Source organism: Diadema setosum, chromosome 13 (assembly GCF_964275005.1).
Source record: "Diadema setosum chromosome 13, eeDiaSeto1, whole genome shotgun sequence".
NCBI classification, from domain to species: domain Eukaryota; kingdom Metazoa; phylum Echinodermata; class Echinoidea; order Diadematoida; family Diadematidae; genus Diadema; species Diadema setosum.
Window position 1 is genome coordinate 6443207 of NC_092697.1, and position 16259 is coordinate 6459465.

General features: G+C 39.4%; 1 protein-coding gene across 1 annotated transcript in view; it reads right to left on the bottom strand.

Annotated features, from left to right (window-relative positions):
* LOC140236897 (serine/threonine-protein kinase PLK1-like) overlaps positions 1–16259 on the bottom strand; it is a 69657-nt gene that overhangs the window by 4469 nt on the left and 48929 nt on the right. The window contains exons 5-10 of the mRNA XM_072316832.1: positions 6886–6981; positions 6022–6436; positions 5055–5181; positions 3252–3338; positions 1774–1942; positions 913–1042 (exon numbers count right to left, since the gene is read on the bottom strand). Of these exons, the coding sequence (XP_072172933.1) occupies positions 913–1042; positions 1774–1942; positions 3252–3338; positions 5055–5181; positions 6022–6436; positions 6886–6981 (1024 nt within the window). The remainder of the gene's footprint in view (positions 1–912; positions 1043–1773; positions 1943–3251; positions 3339–5054; positions 5182–6021; positions 6437–6885; positions 6982–16259) is intronic.

Below are 16259 nucleotides of genomic sequence, written 5' to 3' on the forward strand. Positions count from 1 at the left end.
CAAAAAGAAAACATGCACACATCTAGCGGGATGGCAAACATGGACGTCTTTGTTTGCACCTGTGGTGAGACCGGTGACGACTCAAGGTAGCCGAGGTCGGAGGTCAGACCCTGGCGAGGGTCACATGACGCATGAGAGGAAAGAGAAGGGCAGGCGGAGAGACGGAAAAGTGAGAAAAAAATGGCATGATTTGGTGCAAAATGAGGAAGGAATGTATGTGTAGAGTTTATAGGGAACACTGTGTATGCATGATTTTGTGTATGGGGAGAATGGGGAAAGTTTTTCTTAACATTTAATAGTGTGCAGCATTTTGACAGCACTGACTGCGATTCCACGGTCACTTCTCATTTTTCACTTCCACTGCTGCGGAGTGTCCTATTCCAGCCTTCACCCAGAACAATGTGAAACAGATGCAATGAATGATGGAACAAAAACATGATGAGGTGGAAATATGAGCTTATTTTGGGACAGAAGTTTTATAAGCTGCTGCATTTATGCCAAGTGCACAATAATTTTTGAAAGGAAGATATTAAAATAAAAAAAATAGAACTCCTGTGGCAATACCAAGAAATTTAGAAACCTGATCTGATTTTCCTGATTGGCAGAAATTATTTCTTCCAAATCACTGTCAATCAAGCAATCTTTTACACACTTGGCTCCTGGGGGGGGGGGGGGGGGGGGGGTGGGTGTTTCATCAAGTTAGTCAGCACTGACAAGTTGTCAGTCTCTGACAATTACCATAGTAACAGTCAGTGACCAGAGCATCACAGCCAATAAAAACCTATGATTTTGCTGAAATTGTCAGCGCTGACTAACTTGATGAAACATCCCCATGATGTAGCAAATACACATACATCATGGTTGCCAGGCACCAAGAGGAGGAGGGGCAGGGTCGTATCTTCTGCAGCTTACCTTGATGAGGTGTTCGTCCATGTAGGTAGCAAAGTAATCCAGGAGGGTGACCTTCTTTGAGAGCCGGGTGGGGACGGAGTTGAGGGGAAAGGAATGTACCTTGCTGTCGGTTGACAGGTATTGCACTGAACTGTGATATTGAAAACAGGGAGAGAGGGGGGGGGGGGGGGGAAGAGAGAAGGAAGAGCAAAAGAAGGAAGACTTTAATAATCAAGCATCATCATACTTTCAGGTTTTAATCTGTAGGTGTCAATTTTGAAGTGATGATGAGGGGCAGAAAATGAATCATATAGCCAGGCGAGGAGGTAAGAGTCTGTGATTTCATCCCACGATCTACAGCGTGTCATTTCTAATTCAGTCAAGGTCCCTGTCACTCAGATTACACTACTCTCAATCCACAAAGTACAAAGGAAAGTTTTGTACAACAAAATTAGGTGATCACAAATAAACTTGAACAAAGCAACAACACAAGAGTGGAAAATTTCTCTCATCTAGTACACAGGCCTAAAGCACAGTAGAAACCATAATGTACTTTTGTGAAGGAATAGAAGAAGAGATAGAAACCTTCTATAATAACTCCTTTCTCTTGCAGTAACAGAGTATCCCTCATTATCAGAAATCATAATTTCTGTCAAGGAAAACTGGCTAAATGAAGGGAGGTGCCGAAAAATACGGAGAATGATGAAGGAAGATTTAAGGCAACATGTTAACACATTGACCCATCAAGGATGAGCTGGTTTTGCTCTAACATGCAATTCCCATAAACACCTGCCCAAGTATACTTGGGACTAGTCTTCACCAGGTTAAGGCAGAATTAACTGGGTGTGGCTGGGGTGGGGGGGGGGGGGGATTGTCACGTACCTTCTGTCTGGGGTGAAACTGATGCGGGACTTGTCGTTGAACATGACGCCGACCACCTTGTTTGACAGCTGGTATCCAAAGCCGTACTTGTTGGAGTAGTCCACCCACTTGATCACCCACACCACCTCGCTTGGGTTTGGCTTGTACTTGGGTGTGTTCCTGTAGTCCTCTGGGTGGAGGGAAAGGTTAAACAAAGTCAAGTCACCTGTTACCACATACTTTAACTTGTTGTCCCCAAGCAAAAGACAGATTTTGCTGATGTCATATCCCTCTCCAGCAATTTTTTTGGTTTTTTGTTTTTGTTTTTTGTTTTTACACTGTCCATTGTGTGTGTATCCCTGTTTGGCCATGAATAGGTACACTAATGTCACATAATTATGACAAAGTAATGACAACTACATTATAATCATTAAAGTACACATAATAACTACTGTGAGTAACACTTTTCTGAGGTGTATTGTGTTTAGACACAAACACACTGCATCTGATCATTTTTTTTTTCTCTCTCTTGGTGGCTCTTATCATATTGCTTCAGAGATGTTTCAATATTTGAGAGAAATATAAACATGTCATGTTCCTGTATGCAAAGGGTTAAAGGGACTGTACAGTACTGGTTGAGGTGGGGATTCATGTTTTGAACATTCCTAAGTGAGATAATGAAACGCCTCTTATGAAATATGAAAGAGCATGTAATTTTAAGAAGGATTCAACGTTTATTTGATGAAAATTGGTTTTCAAATGGCTGAGATATCCAAAAAAGTGCTCATAGTAAAAGGCGACATGCCACAACTTTATTAGGATCTCTTTGTTTCACCTTGTTTTTGGATATCTCAGCCATTTCAAAACCGATTTTCATCAAATAAACTTTTGATACCCCTTAGAACTGCATGCTCTTTGACATCTCATAGAGTGGTTTCTGTGAATATTTCGCAAAACGTTAAAAGCTAAATCCTCACCTCAACCAGAACTGTACATACCCTTTAATCCTTTGTGTGCTTTGAGTGTTGTTTGGCACAGAAAAACCAATCTTGACAGTGTTTTATGGACTGTCTGATGTCCCTGGCACAGTAAGGGTTAAAGGGATCATACAGTTTTGGTTGAGACCTAATTTCAAGTTTCTAACATTTTTTTGGTGAAATAATGAGAAACCTCTTATGAAATATGAAGGAGCATGTAATTCTATGAAGAATTCAAAATTTATTTGATGAAAATTGGTTTTGAAATGGCTGAGATATCAAAAAAAGTGTGATTCTATACGACTGCTTTGTTTTACTTTGTTTTTGGATGTTTCAATCATTCCAAATCCGATTTTCATCAAATAAACTTTGAATTCTTCTTAAAATGGTATGCTCTGTACAATCATAAGTGTTTTCTTGGTATCTCGCAAAAAGGTAAAAGCCCAATTTTCATCTCCACCAATACTGTACAATCCCTTTAAATAATTCACAGGTGGAATGAGTTTGGCTCACACCCTTTACCTTTTGGCATGTGGTTCAAACACGTGTTCAGCATCTCGTAGACCTTGTCCATGGAGCACCCTGGGACTGTTTTTGCTGATGTCACAGCTGAAAGGCAAAGTACAGACAAGGAATGATCCAAGGACGAGCAAATTGCCTGACACAGGATCTAGTCTTGCTAAAAAAAAAAAAAAAAAAAAAAATGTGTTTACGTGCCACTCCACACCATGCCCATGCTGGCTTTGAAAAACCAGATGAACAGAATTGCAGACATTTTGTTAGAATTTGATTTAAAATTTGGAAATTCTTTAATCTTAAAGTGTTATATGTTTTACAAAATATGTGCACATTGGAAATAGTGATGATGTCATCAATGCACTAGTCTCCTATCTACCTGGACACAAAAATTCACTACAAATTTCCTATTTTATTATTTTTTTGTTGACATGAAATCATTAAGAATAAGGTTGTTCCTTTCCTCCAAATCACTATAGTCTGGTGAAGGCAATGCAGTGATGGACTATTTTTTTTTTTGGGGGGGGGGGAAAGGGGATGTAGCTGATGAATTATCATTCAATAACATGAATTTTATGACATTTTTGTTAAAAAAAAGGGAATGTTGCGAGTCATTATGCAACATCATCTCTCCTAATATGTTTGTGTGGTTGCCATCAACATCACAATTTGGCCCAAACATATGAAACTTTACAATCAAAAACTTTCTTACCTGAAGTCTTTTAATCTGAATGAAACAGTAACAAACCATTGTCTGATTGAACAGTATTATTTTGTAAAAGTAGGACTTGAACAGCGTGTGAAAGATTCCATATTTGGAAACTCAAATGCATGTACATGGCAATGAAAATTCCTCAGTGGAATACCTAAAAGTCATAGGAAGTATAGAAAAATAAGAATTTTCCCAACTTTTGCCCACAACATTCTTGTCAGCTTAAGGATGATTGAATTCTCAAGAGATTTGGTGTGCTCATCAATTGTCATACTGGATTTAAAGACATGGAGACTGAATACTAGATGATGATTTATTATTCATTTTCTACACTTATGCAATTATTTGCTATCAAAGCACAGATGAAACAACTTCAGTGAAGATTTTACTACTTTAGTATGAAATTATAATTATGTGTAAAATATTTCACTGAGTAGATATTTTCACAAATACTTGTACTCTATTGAACCACAATGGTGCATAAATACCAAAATGCAAATATTTTCATGAGATGTTGGAACAACTATGTACAGAAATTCTCTCCGCTGCAAATCGTAACAAGATAAATTGACTAAAACTGGCTTGATGCCAACGAAATCCCAACAATCACAGGAAAGTTTGATCCTCTCCACTGTATTTGGTAAACATAGATTAAAAAAGATAACTTTATCTATCAATCATTATAGACCGATTCTGTGACGCGCTATGTGTATTTTTGGCATGGGCAGCGCCATTACTGCGGTGTCTCAGCCGACCCCCCTCCTCTCTCCCCCACCCCTCTCACGCGCACGGAATGGAAAAACTGATGCATGGTTGTTTTAGCCAATGGGCGTCTCGTACTGAGTACGCGAATGCTTGCTTATAGTGCGCGAACCTTTGTTACAAGTGCGCGATAAACATGTTGCCCGGGGGGTGGGGGAGGGGGGGGGGGGGGGGTCGGCTGGGACACCGCAAAATGAGCTTATGGCTGCGCCCAGTGCCACAAATTGTCTGCTGCCCTCAACGAAACCGAATCGGTCTATTGGGATGCTTACAAAGCAATAGTGCTTTATAAGACCAAAAATGATAAAAAACAGTAAAAACATCAATGAACTCACCTGCACTCCTCTTTTCTATTACATTGACCATGGCTGTTTTGATGGCGGAGGTCACAGGGGTTATAGGTCGTGACCCTACTATTCTAGTTCTGAGCTTGGGTGTGCCAGAAGGTTTCCCTGAGGTTTGCTGTGGAAACAAATTATAACAATTGAGAAAGAGAAAGACAGAAAAGAGATATATATAGAGAGAGAGTGAGAGAGAGAGAGAAGAAAAATTATTGTAGATGATGGAAAAATGTGTAATAACAAGAACAGGGAAACAACCTAAAAAAATGATATTAATAAATAACCGTGAAGGTCTGTCACACTTTACTAAAGGCCAAATATTTGCTTCATACACACTGAAGTGCTAGCAAAATGAGTACATGCTTAGAATACAAGCTTCCTTTCTTTCATAACAAATGTACATATCAAGGTTATACCCCCCCCCCAAAAAAAAAGAAATGATAAAAATAAGAACTGACAGAACAGGAGTGATGATGAATTCCTTGAAATAATGCAATTTAGTGCACATTACAAGCAGTAAGAAACTATGAATTCGAGCGAGAGCAGGGAAAAATACAGATGAATTGTCAATACTATTGATGGACATCATCTTGGGATAATGGCTTTGATAAATGTGACCTTCGACATCTCGTAACACTTGAATTTCCCTGCTAGAGGATGCTGGGAATACTTCAAGAACAATATATAAAAGATATGCCCAGTAATTCAAAGCACATCCCTCTAGATCAAATTTGCTTAATACAGTGCATTCCCATTATAATGAACATGGTTATAATGAAACTTGTGTTACAACAAAGTAGAAGCAGGTCCCCAAATACTTGTCTGTACATCTTTGTATTCCTTATTCTTCAGCTCTAATAAAACTTTGATAGCCTGAGGACTTCATCATAATGGGAATTTTATTGCCTATACCATTATTCATGCCTCATTTTACAAAAAGTACAAAAGAACAGCCACATACTGTATTGTTTCCTTGACCCTGAGTGCTGCCCTCATTGTGAATGACCTCTGATAGAGGCGCCGTCACGTCCCGACGCTGCAGCGTGCTCTCCCGCTTCAGCCGGCAGAACTCGTTGGTCACGAGGTCGCCCTTGTGGTCGCTGATCAGGACCTTGGTGATGGGGAACTCCGGTGCCGTGACGCAGGCCGACGGTGACAGCGTCTCGGGCACGAAGCCGTGGGTGAAGAACTCATTGTTGATGACGACCTCCAGAGGGGGTCGCTCCTCGGGGTCTGATGATAGCAGGTCCGAGATGATCTCCCTGGCGACGGGGGACAGCGTGTCTGGGAAGTGGTACTTGTTGTGCTTGATGCGGGCGTACGTCTCCTTCAGTGAGCTGGTCTCGAATGGGGGCCGGCCAACAAGCATTGTGTACCTGAGTTTCGGGGCGGAAGATATTATTGGTAGGTTGAGGTACTACTGCTTACTTGTCAATTTATCTTTTGTTTGATTTATTTACTTAATTTTCAAACAGTGATTTGACAAAATCATAATCAAAACACACAAATCAACACCCCTCCTCTGCCTTCACCATCATTCCACAGCTGAAGTCATATTTATGTGTCCATATATTGCAAGATTGGATAAGAAAAGTGTTCCTGAAGCAAAATGCTTTTATGAAATCATAAAGAGATTTCTTTTGAGGAAAGAAAAATTAAAATGATTTCAAAAAGATATTTTGTCATTACTTGTGACATTAATTCATCTATACTCATGTTGATAAACCTGTAAAACACTTGATAAACAACTCCTCTTTACATTTGCATAATAAAACATTCAGAGAGGAAATGAAATGGAGGTTTTAAAGGTGATTATGAAACTTACATGATGCATCCCAGAGCCCAGACGTCAGCCTCAAAACTGTGTCCGATCTTTCCCAGCACCTCAGGGGCGATGTAGTTTGGAGTACCACACATTGTTCTGCATGAAACAAGCAAACATACACAAATAATGCAAGGAGGTTAGTCTGAGAAAGACTCTATATTTTATAGATAGTCATCATTATCCCAGAAATGCTATCTCTCTACCAATCTGTTTGATACCCAACATGGACCTGGAAAATGGATTTTCAAGTAATCCATAACTTTTTCTTGCAGCCAATCAAATATGTGGTGCCATGCATACCTAAATAAACATAGCCTAAATACCAACTGTTGTAACAACAATAACACAATTATATCTATAATGGACATTAAATTACCCTTTCTTTACTAGTGTGTGAATTCACATTTCCTTGTACGGGATCAAATTCTCTCTGACAACATCTTTATTTTGTTGTTCTTTTGTGTTTTACCAGTAATGCAATTTGGAAAAATGAAATGAATGAAAAAAAGAGTAACATGACCACACTGTTTTCATTTAACTATGACATGATACCACATATTCACACTTGACATTATAGCCATAGCCTTCCTTTTCAGATGCACAGCAATTACAGACCTACATTGCCAACGGAGCATGTCTGCAAGCTATATCTTACCCACTGGGCATTAAAGGGTGTTTATCCTTACAGCAAATTACATTTACTATGCCTCAAATTGCAGGAAGAGGTCAAACATGGGATTAACTGTTTACGTAGTGGAAGTAATTTGACCCCTCTCAAGTTCTCACTTCTCACTCGTCAACTTTGCCCTGCTTTCGTGGAGACAGAACTTTTTAACCAGGAGCGCCTTATCTAAATGGAGTCTTGGCCTTTTCTGACTTGAAATGTTATTTCCTATGGTAGAGAATTATGTCTTTTATAGGGTCGTCATGTATGGAAGATTTGTTATCAAATTTCTTGTAATCACTGCATCTTTTATAGGGTCGTCATGTATGGAAGATTTGCTATCAAATTTCTTGTAATCACTGCATTTCACACAAAAGTCTGAAAAATTTATTAGTATGAGAGTACTAACATTAAGAAAACTCATATATCACAATGACATTATGAAAAACATGAAGATACATGTATGTGGAATGATTTAAGTAACATTGGCCCCTGCACAAGAAGTTATGAATTGCTGAGTGGTAACCCTGTAAGTTGACTGTACAGTCTATGGTGCACTCTGTGTGTGTGAGTAGTAGTAGAAGTAGTAGGAATTATAGCAGTCATTGTCATAGTCGTCGTTGTCAACGTCAAAGCAGTAGTAGTAGTCCTTGTCAATGTCCACAAGCAGAGAAATCTGGAGTGAACATGGCATGGTCTTAAATATATGTGACCCGCTACAACAAATGGGTCCAAAAGTTAAGGGAGGACAATTTTCTGAAAATGACATGACATTATTCCCTTACTCTTCTACTTTAATTTCATATATAGCACAACTCATAAAAGTACTCGGTTGTGGAGATATCAATGATTTTGTTAGCGCATGTCAAGTGGTTGAGGAATTCAGAGTTTCCAGAAAAACGCCTTGAAAGTTTTCCTTCCGACGCTAACATGATCAAGGGGAGGTGAGACAGTTTTCACCGCTTGACAATAGAAGGTATGTTCCTAGCGACCTCCACGATGTTCATTCAAGCTTAGCACCAGCGGTCTACGCATGACCAATCAGTAATCAGGATGCCACGTACTGACCAATAAGATCACTCCCTCAATGCTAGGGGCGGAGTCTAGTTGCGGCGCTAAATCCAAATCTTCGGACACGTTTCTGTTACGTTGACAGTCGGAAAATCATGGCCCAGAAAAACGCTAATTTCTTGCCTTTCATTTGATTATTTAGATTCGAAATTTTGGCAGATGATGGACAAAACATTAGACTACAAAATTATGCCAAAAACAGAAATCCGACTGCTTTGACCAATTTTGATGATGTGACTTCAAACTTGATTTTCTAGCATAAGCCTTCAGCGACTTTAGGATCCTTTTGTTGTAGCAGGTCACATATGGTCACACCTCTAACACTATCACTTATGTCTACCCTGCATATTCTATTAAAAACATCGCATTCATGTGAAAAATCTTTTCTCACTGATAAGGCCACAAATTCATGGAATATTCACGGTATCAATCATTTGCCCTTTTTTTGCATATTTGGAATGCACCTTGATAATATTTGAGAAACTTGTGGAGTTTCTTTCAAATTTTCACAGGCCTGTTATTTACAAGACAAAGTTCATCTCCTCACGTCATAACAAGGGTATAGCCCATATCATGTACAACCATACTTTGCCCTTTTGAGTCTCCCTAACATACAATCATGTACCACGTCATTTGAGCTTATCCTTCTCACTACTTTTTTTTTTCCTCTCTCGTATCTTTTTCCTTTTCCTTCTATCTGTCTCTGCCTCATTTTCTGACACTGACTTTAGTTTGCCCTTTTCCTATCTGCCTCAGGGTATCTCTCTCTATATTTTCTTCTTTTTTTTACATTTTTTTTTTTTTTCAAATGGTTTATTTTGGGGGCTCAGACAACAAAGGAAGGAAGCCTGATAATAAACTATTCACCGCTGCATTAAAAGATTGAAAAATATATATATATAGGGCTTGGATTTGACTGGACATACTGCCTGTGTCTGACAGGCTTTATTCCTGCTTTCCAATCATCACTTCCAACCTGTTCCCCAACTACAGCTCTCCCCCTCCCCCTCCCCCATTCCCTAGCTCCTGATGGTGTTCATCAACCTTCTTTTTTTTTTTTTTTTTTGGTCTCCTTGTAATTTGCAACATTCTTTCTCAATCCATCAGTTTTTGTGTTTGATTTGTGAGTGTTCATTTGTGAAAATGCCAGCTTCTTTTTCCTTTATAGTGCTCTCTACTATACAAACATATATACAAGCATCTTTAAAAAAACAAACAAACAAACACGAACACACACAAAACACAACACCTCATTGGTACAAGAAAGGGAATAGTATTGTAATTGTATGAGAATGTTTGATATTGATCAATCTTATTTACCCCTCTTTTCTTCCTTCACTTTCTTGAGCATATCAACAAGCAGTACTACACCATTTTTTAATTCTATATTTTTTAGTTTATCTATTTGTCACTGTTTATCTTTCTATCTGCTCTTCTGTTGACGTTTTCTTTCTTTTTCTTTCTTCTTGTTCTCTCTCTCTGTCATGTACACACACACACATATACACAGACACACACACACACACACACACATTAAGTCATTAAATCACAAACAGATAATATCTTCTTCTGTTTCTGTCAATATGTTTTTCTGTCCCTCTGTCTCACTCAAGCAAATACGAGCACACACACTCACAACTCATCTCTTTCCCTATATCTTATCTCTTCCCTATCTCTCTCTCTCTCTCTCTCTCTCTTCATCTGTCTCTGTCCCTGTCTCTCTCTACCCTACCCCCCCCCCCCCAAGACTGAGTCATAGGCACGAGATAATCGAGCGTGCAGCAGAGACGAGGAAATCGGGCAATCACGGTTCTAATCTGAGAAGTGATGTATTGTAGGGTGGAATTTGTTGCCAAGTCACAGTTTCAGGTTTTCAGGTTGCTCAAGGAGACAAGGGCTTCTCGACTTTCCTACACGAGGGCCTTGAGCAGACACGGACGTTTTAACTCCGAACCCCTGAGCCCCTGTAATGGAGACTACAGCAGTGAAGCTTTACACATAGAGATGCCATCAATACGATGCACATCCCCCCCCCCCCCAACAACAAACCAAGGCAAACGCAAAGCGATGTCTCGCCTTCATACAGCAACTTGTGATCTTAGTGTTTTAACATAAGTCCATTGACCTTTTGACCTTGTCTACCTTAATGAATATTCAAACTTGACCACCATCTTTACGTGATGTACCTGTGATGTGAGTTTTGTTGTCATAGCTCAAGCTGTGGAAGGTTATTGACAGCACAAATTATATGGCACTTCAATCAGGTTCACTGCCATTTGACCTTTGACCTTGTAAAAAGTCACCAATATTCAAACTTGACTGGCATCTTTATGTGATGTACTTGTATATGTGGTGTGAATTTGGTGGTCATAGCTCAAAGTTGTGGATAGTTATTGACAGTACACCACAATACTACATGTATAATGCTTATCAGGTAAAGTGCATTGACCTTTTGACCTTTGACCTTGTTGGAATGCACCCATATGCAAAGGTGACCAACAATTTCAGATGATGTATCTGTGGTGTGAGTTTGGTGATCACAGCGCAAAGCTGTGGAGAGTTAGAGAGAGTACACCAAATTGTTGACAACACTGCCGACAATGATGTCATCACCACCGACATCAGAAAAGTGAAGCCTACATCTTACTTCCCCAAGGGGTCGAGACAAGAACGACAACAATTAAAACAAGAACAAAAACCAGATCAAGGTCACAGGGGAATGGCAAAGTCTTGATTACTTGCTTGTTTATGGAACTTTAAACCTTTTCTATAAATCCTGAGCTCAAAATGGTTGATTTAGTTCATACAATGACCATATCTAGATGTGCGGATTTCATTTGTTTGGATTATACTGATTGAAATACTGTTCACTGGCATCATTGCAGAATGTCTTTTGATGTTTGCCTTATAAACTCACCCTGTTAGGATTTACATTTGAATTCAAGATGGGAAATAATGAATTACAGCAATCCAGAACCTCACTGGGCGTGCAATGAGATACTTGTATAAAGTGTAGTCCTTTAATTATTTCCGAGGGACTCACTGAGAAAGATCTGGGCAACGTACTCTATAAAATCTGTGTCAATACGCAAAAGTGCCAGATATAAATGTGGGTTGAGTTGCAACCAAACAATTTGAGGCTTTGTCTATAATTAGGTACTACTTAGGTTCTGATTTCCAGGTAAGAATTATTAGATGATTGGAGAGCCATTCATAATCTGTGTGGTTTGTGGCATTCAGGTGAATATCTAAGTTGTGCTATGATGATGTGTAGCATGAAGTAGAGTGTAATGTTGGTAGAGGTATAAAAGTACAAATGACTGACTGAATGACTGACTGACTAGATGAATATATAGATGAATGGATGAAGGAGTGCATGAATGGATGAACACTGAATGAATGAATGAATGAATGAATGAATGAATGAATGAATGAATGAATGAATGAAAAATTGAATGGTTGAATGAATGAATGAATGAATGGATGAATGGATGAACAAGTGAATGGATGGATGGAAGAATAAGTTAATGAATGAATACAAAGATGAATAGATGGGTGAATAGATGAATGAATGAATAAATGAATGAATGAATTAATGGATGAATGGATAGAGGGATGAAAGAAAGAAAGGAAGAATGAATGAAAGAATGAATGAACATTTGTTTAAATGTGCAAATAGATTGGGTGTAGATGTAATGCAAAAGATATGAGGCTTTTTGCAGAGACAGACAGAGATTTTGATCTGGTTGTCACAAATTACTGAATGCCTGAGGAACCCATTATATCCTGGCTGGGATTGTGATATATGGATGCTCATCTGATTTGTGACATTATCATGTCTTGCAAGAAATGTTCTCTGTCAACTCGTGACTGATTCCAGCTTAGAAGATTGGAGAGATGGAGTGGATTATGTCATGTTCAGAACAGATTTTGATCCTAATCTGCATTAACAACCTCTCGAGAAATCTCCTAATTTATAGCTCTTCACACAGTACAGTGAAGATTAAACCCCTTTTAATCATTGATTGCATAATGCATTGTAATTGACCCTAGATTCAACACTTCATTTCCATAAACTGATCCCATTCTCTGAAGTGAAATGCATTTTCACTTATTGGGCTATATCTTCAGAGGTGTGGGGGCAAAAATAACATGGAAATGATTAAATATCTACTTGAGATGACTATTTGGCATATTCTACCTGAGTGATTCATATTGCTTGCAAGTAGACCTATACACTAAAGGGCTTTTTACACTTGTAAATTTTTGCTTAGTCCCGTACCAACGGTGGGGCTAAGGGGCACCGTTGGTACGGGACTATCCTTAGCCCACTTTCTGTTTACACTCGTTTTTGCCAAAGTGGGCTAGCCCCACCGATAGTCTGGTACTATCTGGCCCTGCAAAATAGCAGGGTTAGCACCGCAATTGCGGTGCCAAGCAAGTGAGTGTAAACAGAACGAAAAAATAATCCGGGGCTAAGCAACGGAGATGAAGTCCGACCCCCACTGACCAATCAGAAATGAGGTAATCTATTGCTGCCGGTGCGTGCGTGTACGTGTACAGTGCACAGCGTAATCATGAATATTCATGTTGTTTGGAAAGTCCGGGGCTAAGAAAAACAAGTGTAAAAAGGTCAGTTTTCTCCTTAGCCACGGACAAGAGATAGTACCGGACTAATTGGCCAGTGTAAAAAGCTGAAAAAATTGGTACGGGACTAACGATAGTCCTGGGTCAGAGAAAGTCCGGGGTTAAGAAACACAAGTGTAAAAAGGGCTTAATACTACATCTTCATGAAAAGAAGATGCACAAAATAGTTACAGATGATATCTTGTCACTGTTTGGTGAAATTTTTAAAGACGACAGCTATAGATCATAATTTGGAATTCTCAAAGAAACCTATAACCTAGGTTCCTCATGGTCTAACATATATTATGCCCCCTGCTCCCCCCCCCCTCCAACTTGCACTGAAATAACACCTCAAGGCTAGTGTGAATAAAGAAGTCCTCACATAAGCTTGATTGTGGGACTAGATCTGAGGTTGGTTGTAAAATCAGGCATGAGATCATTCTGCATCACAGCTCATTAAAGGTGTTAATTCACACCTAGCCCAGGCGTACACCCTGATGGAAGTGTTGACCAGTCTGACGTCAAAACCACTTAATCCCTGTTCATCCCTTTCATCTTTCTCTGCTAACCACTAGGAAAGCTGCTCCAAGATCTTCTCTCCCCAACAAAGCCGTACATCCCACAGATATGGTGTAACTGCGGAGGTTGGGGGGGGGGGGGGTGTTACAGTTGGTCAAGGGGGAGCTTGAGGGCATGTCCGGGTTGCCCTCATTTGAGGCTACATCCTTCATCTAGGGCAGGGGTTCTCTCATGGAAAAGAGAGTCATCACAGTACAGAATGATGTCCCTTTCATTGGGCATCGCTCAACATTCAGTCCATGGTCACTGTGATACATTTCACTAACAACTTGACCCTTCTGCCTTGGGGGTTACCTTTTCATGTCTGGGTGGGAATTCTCCAAGACTTTGAATTGTCTAGACCAGCACCTCCTGTAATACCTTAAAGAAAAATTAAGGATGCACTGCAAGACTTTTAAATTGGTAATCTATAAATGTTGCCCAAGGTTTCACATATCATTTCTGCTCTGCAAATGCATATGTGGTACCGGTATGCATTATCTGATGTCTTGAAAAGGAACAGCCCAGTGGGATACACACATGACTGGTCAAGGTGGACCAGATTTAATCAGCTGTTTCATAGCATGATGTATGAGGCAATAAAGGGAACATTACATGTACCTCTACTTTACAAGCAATGAAGATATTGTCTTGGAGACCCCCCCCCCCAAAAAAAAAAAAAAAAGAAAAGAAAAAAAAGTCACTGGGTTTTAATTGTCACTGTAAAGAAAGAGAAAATTTGACCTCATTTTTTTCCTTGACCCTTACAGGTTTTCACCCTGGTTAAATCTGTAGGCATCTGTCTTGATCAACATCTACATCAAACTCATGAAACTTGTTTGTAAACATCACAATGTGATCAGTGAGTTGGAAGCCTCCGGGACACACGTTTCCCTAGGTGAGTCATAATGTTACCTGTCCACTAAGCTCACTGTTGTTACACGGGATCTACTGTGATCCTTTGCGTTGGGATGGCTGCCATAGCTTTTAATACTGGGAAGTAAAGTTGTCCTTGAAAAGGTAAACACGACCCCAGAGCACTAATGCTGGCAGTCAACATAAGAGCCCTGTATCCTGCCAAATGGGATCTCCGTCAACACGTTAGGAAGTCCAAGTAAGGCCTACCGTGTGTACCATACATGAATTCCCAGAATCGATGATGTCATATTACACTTCTTAAACACCACAGATGACCATTCATAACCCTAATCTCATCTATACCGTTATTTCAGTTGTCACATAGAATATCAGTCTTGATAAGAGTTCATCTCATCGTCCCTTTGTAGTCCCTTTTAACAGTCCTTCACCTTTTTATCCATTTTAATCACTTTTCTTCTTGCACACTCATCTACCAAATGTTTGTCCTGATTCATTAGGATGAAAGCTATTATTTGAATAAACATACCAGAGCAAATAATGTCATTTGCCTGTTTATTTTTGATGCAAGTAGTGATGAAAAGTTGTGACTTAGCAAATACTCGTCTTGTTTATAATGTTAATGACCACATGAATAAATGAATGAGAGAATGAATTGAGTGAGTGAGTGAATGAATGATTCAATGAGTGAATGAATGAATGGATGAATGATGAATGCATAAATGAATGACTGAATGGATGGTTGAATGAATGGATGAATGAATGAATGAATTAATATACAAATAGTGAATGGTCACGAGTGCAATGGTATGAGATTTCGCACGAGGTGAAAGATAGAGGCGCTCTATTCAACGAGGCGAAGCCGAGTTGAATAGTGCGCCTCATCTTTCACCGAGTGCGAAATCTCGTTCCATTGCACGAGTAAAGACCATACACTATTTGATTTATACAACGTCCAAGTAGATCTTTTTGGTCTAAGTAGGCCTAGAAGTCTATATATGTATGAAAAATATAGCCATACTTACATGTGGATCCACTGCGATTCTCTTTCTGGCTTGTGCAATCAGTGTACAGGTCACAGCTATACTAGCGCTCATACACGTACACTAGCACTACGTAGGCCTATGTACGCGCATGCATGTACGGCACACGTACCTGCGCTAGCTGCATGCGATTCTCAATATGCAACACACAGTACACGCAGTACCGTACAATTTCTCGAACCGTGGAATAGAACGAAAAAATCGAACCAAGTTGCACGCAAAAATAGAACCAAAATTGCACGGCGCGTTGAATGGAGTACTTATTTATTATCACGTCACCAACAATCCTCCAATCAAATTACAAGGATCTACTTGGACGTTGTATAATAAATAAATGAATGAATGAATGAATGAATGAATGAATCAATCAATCAATCGATCAATCAATCAATCAATCAATCAATGAATCAATTATTTAATTAATCAATTAATCAATGAGTGAATAGATGGATAAATGAATGAATGAATGAACGAACAAACGAACGAATGAATGAAATCACTGACACCCTTCTGCACTGCATGATTCCAATCCAACA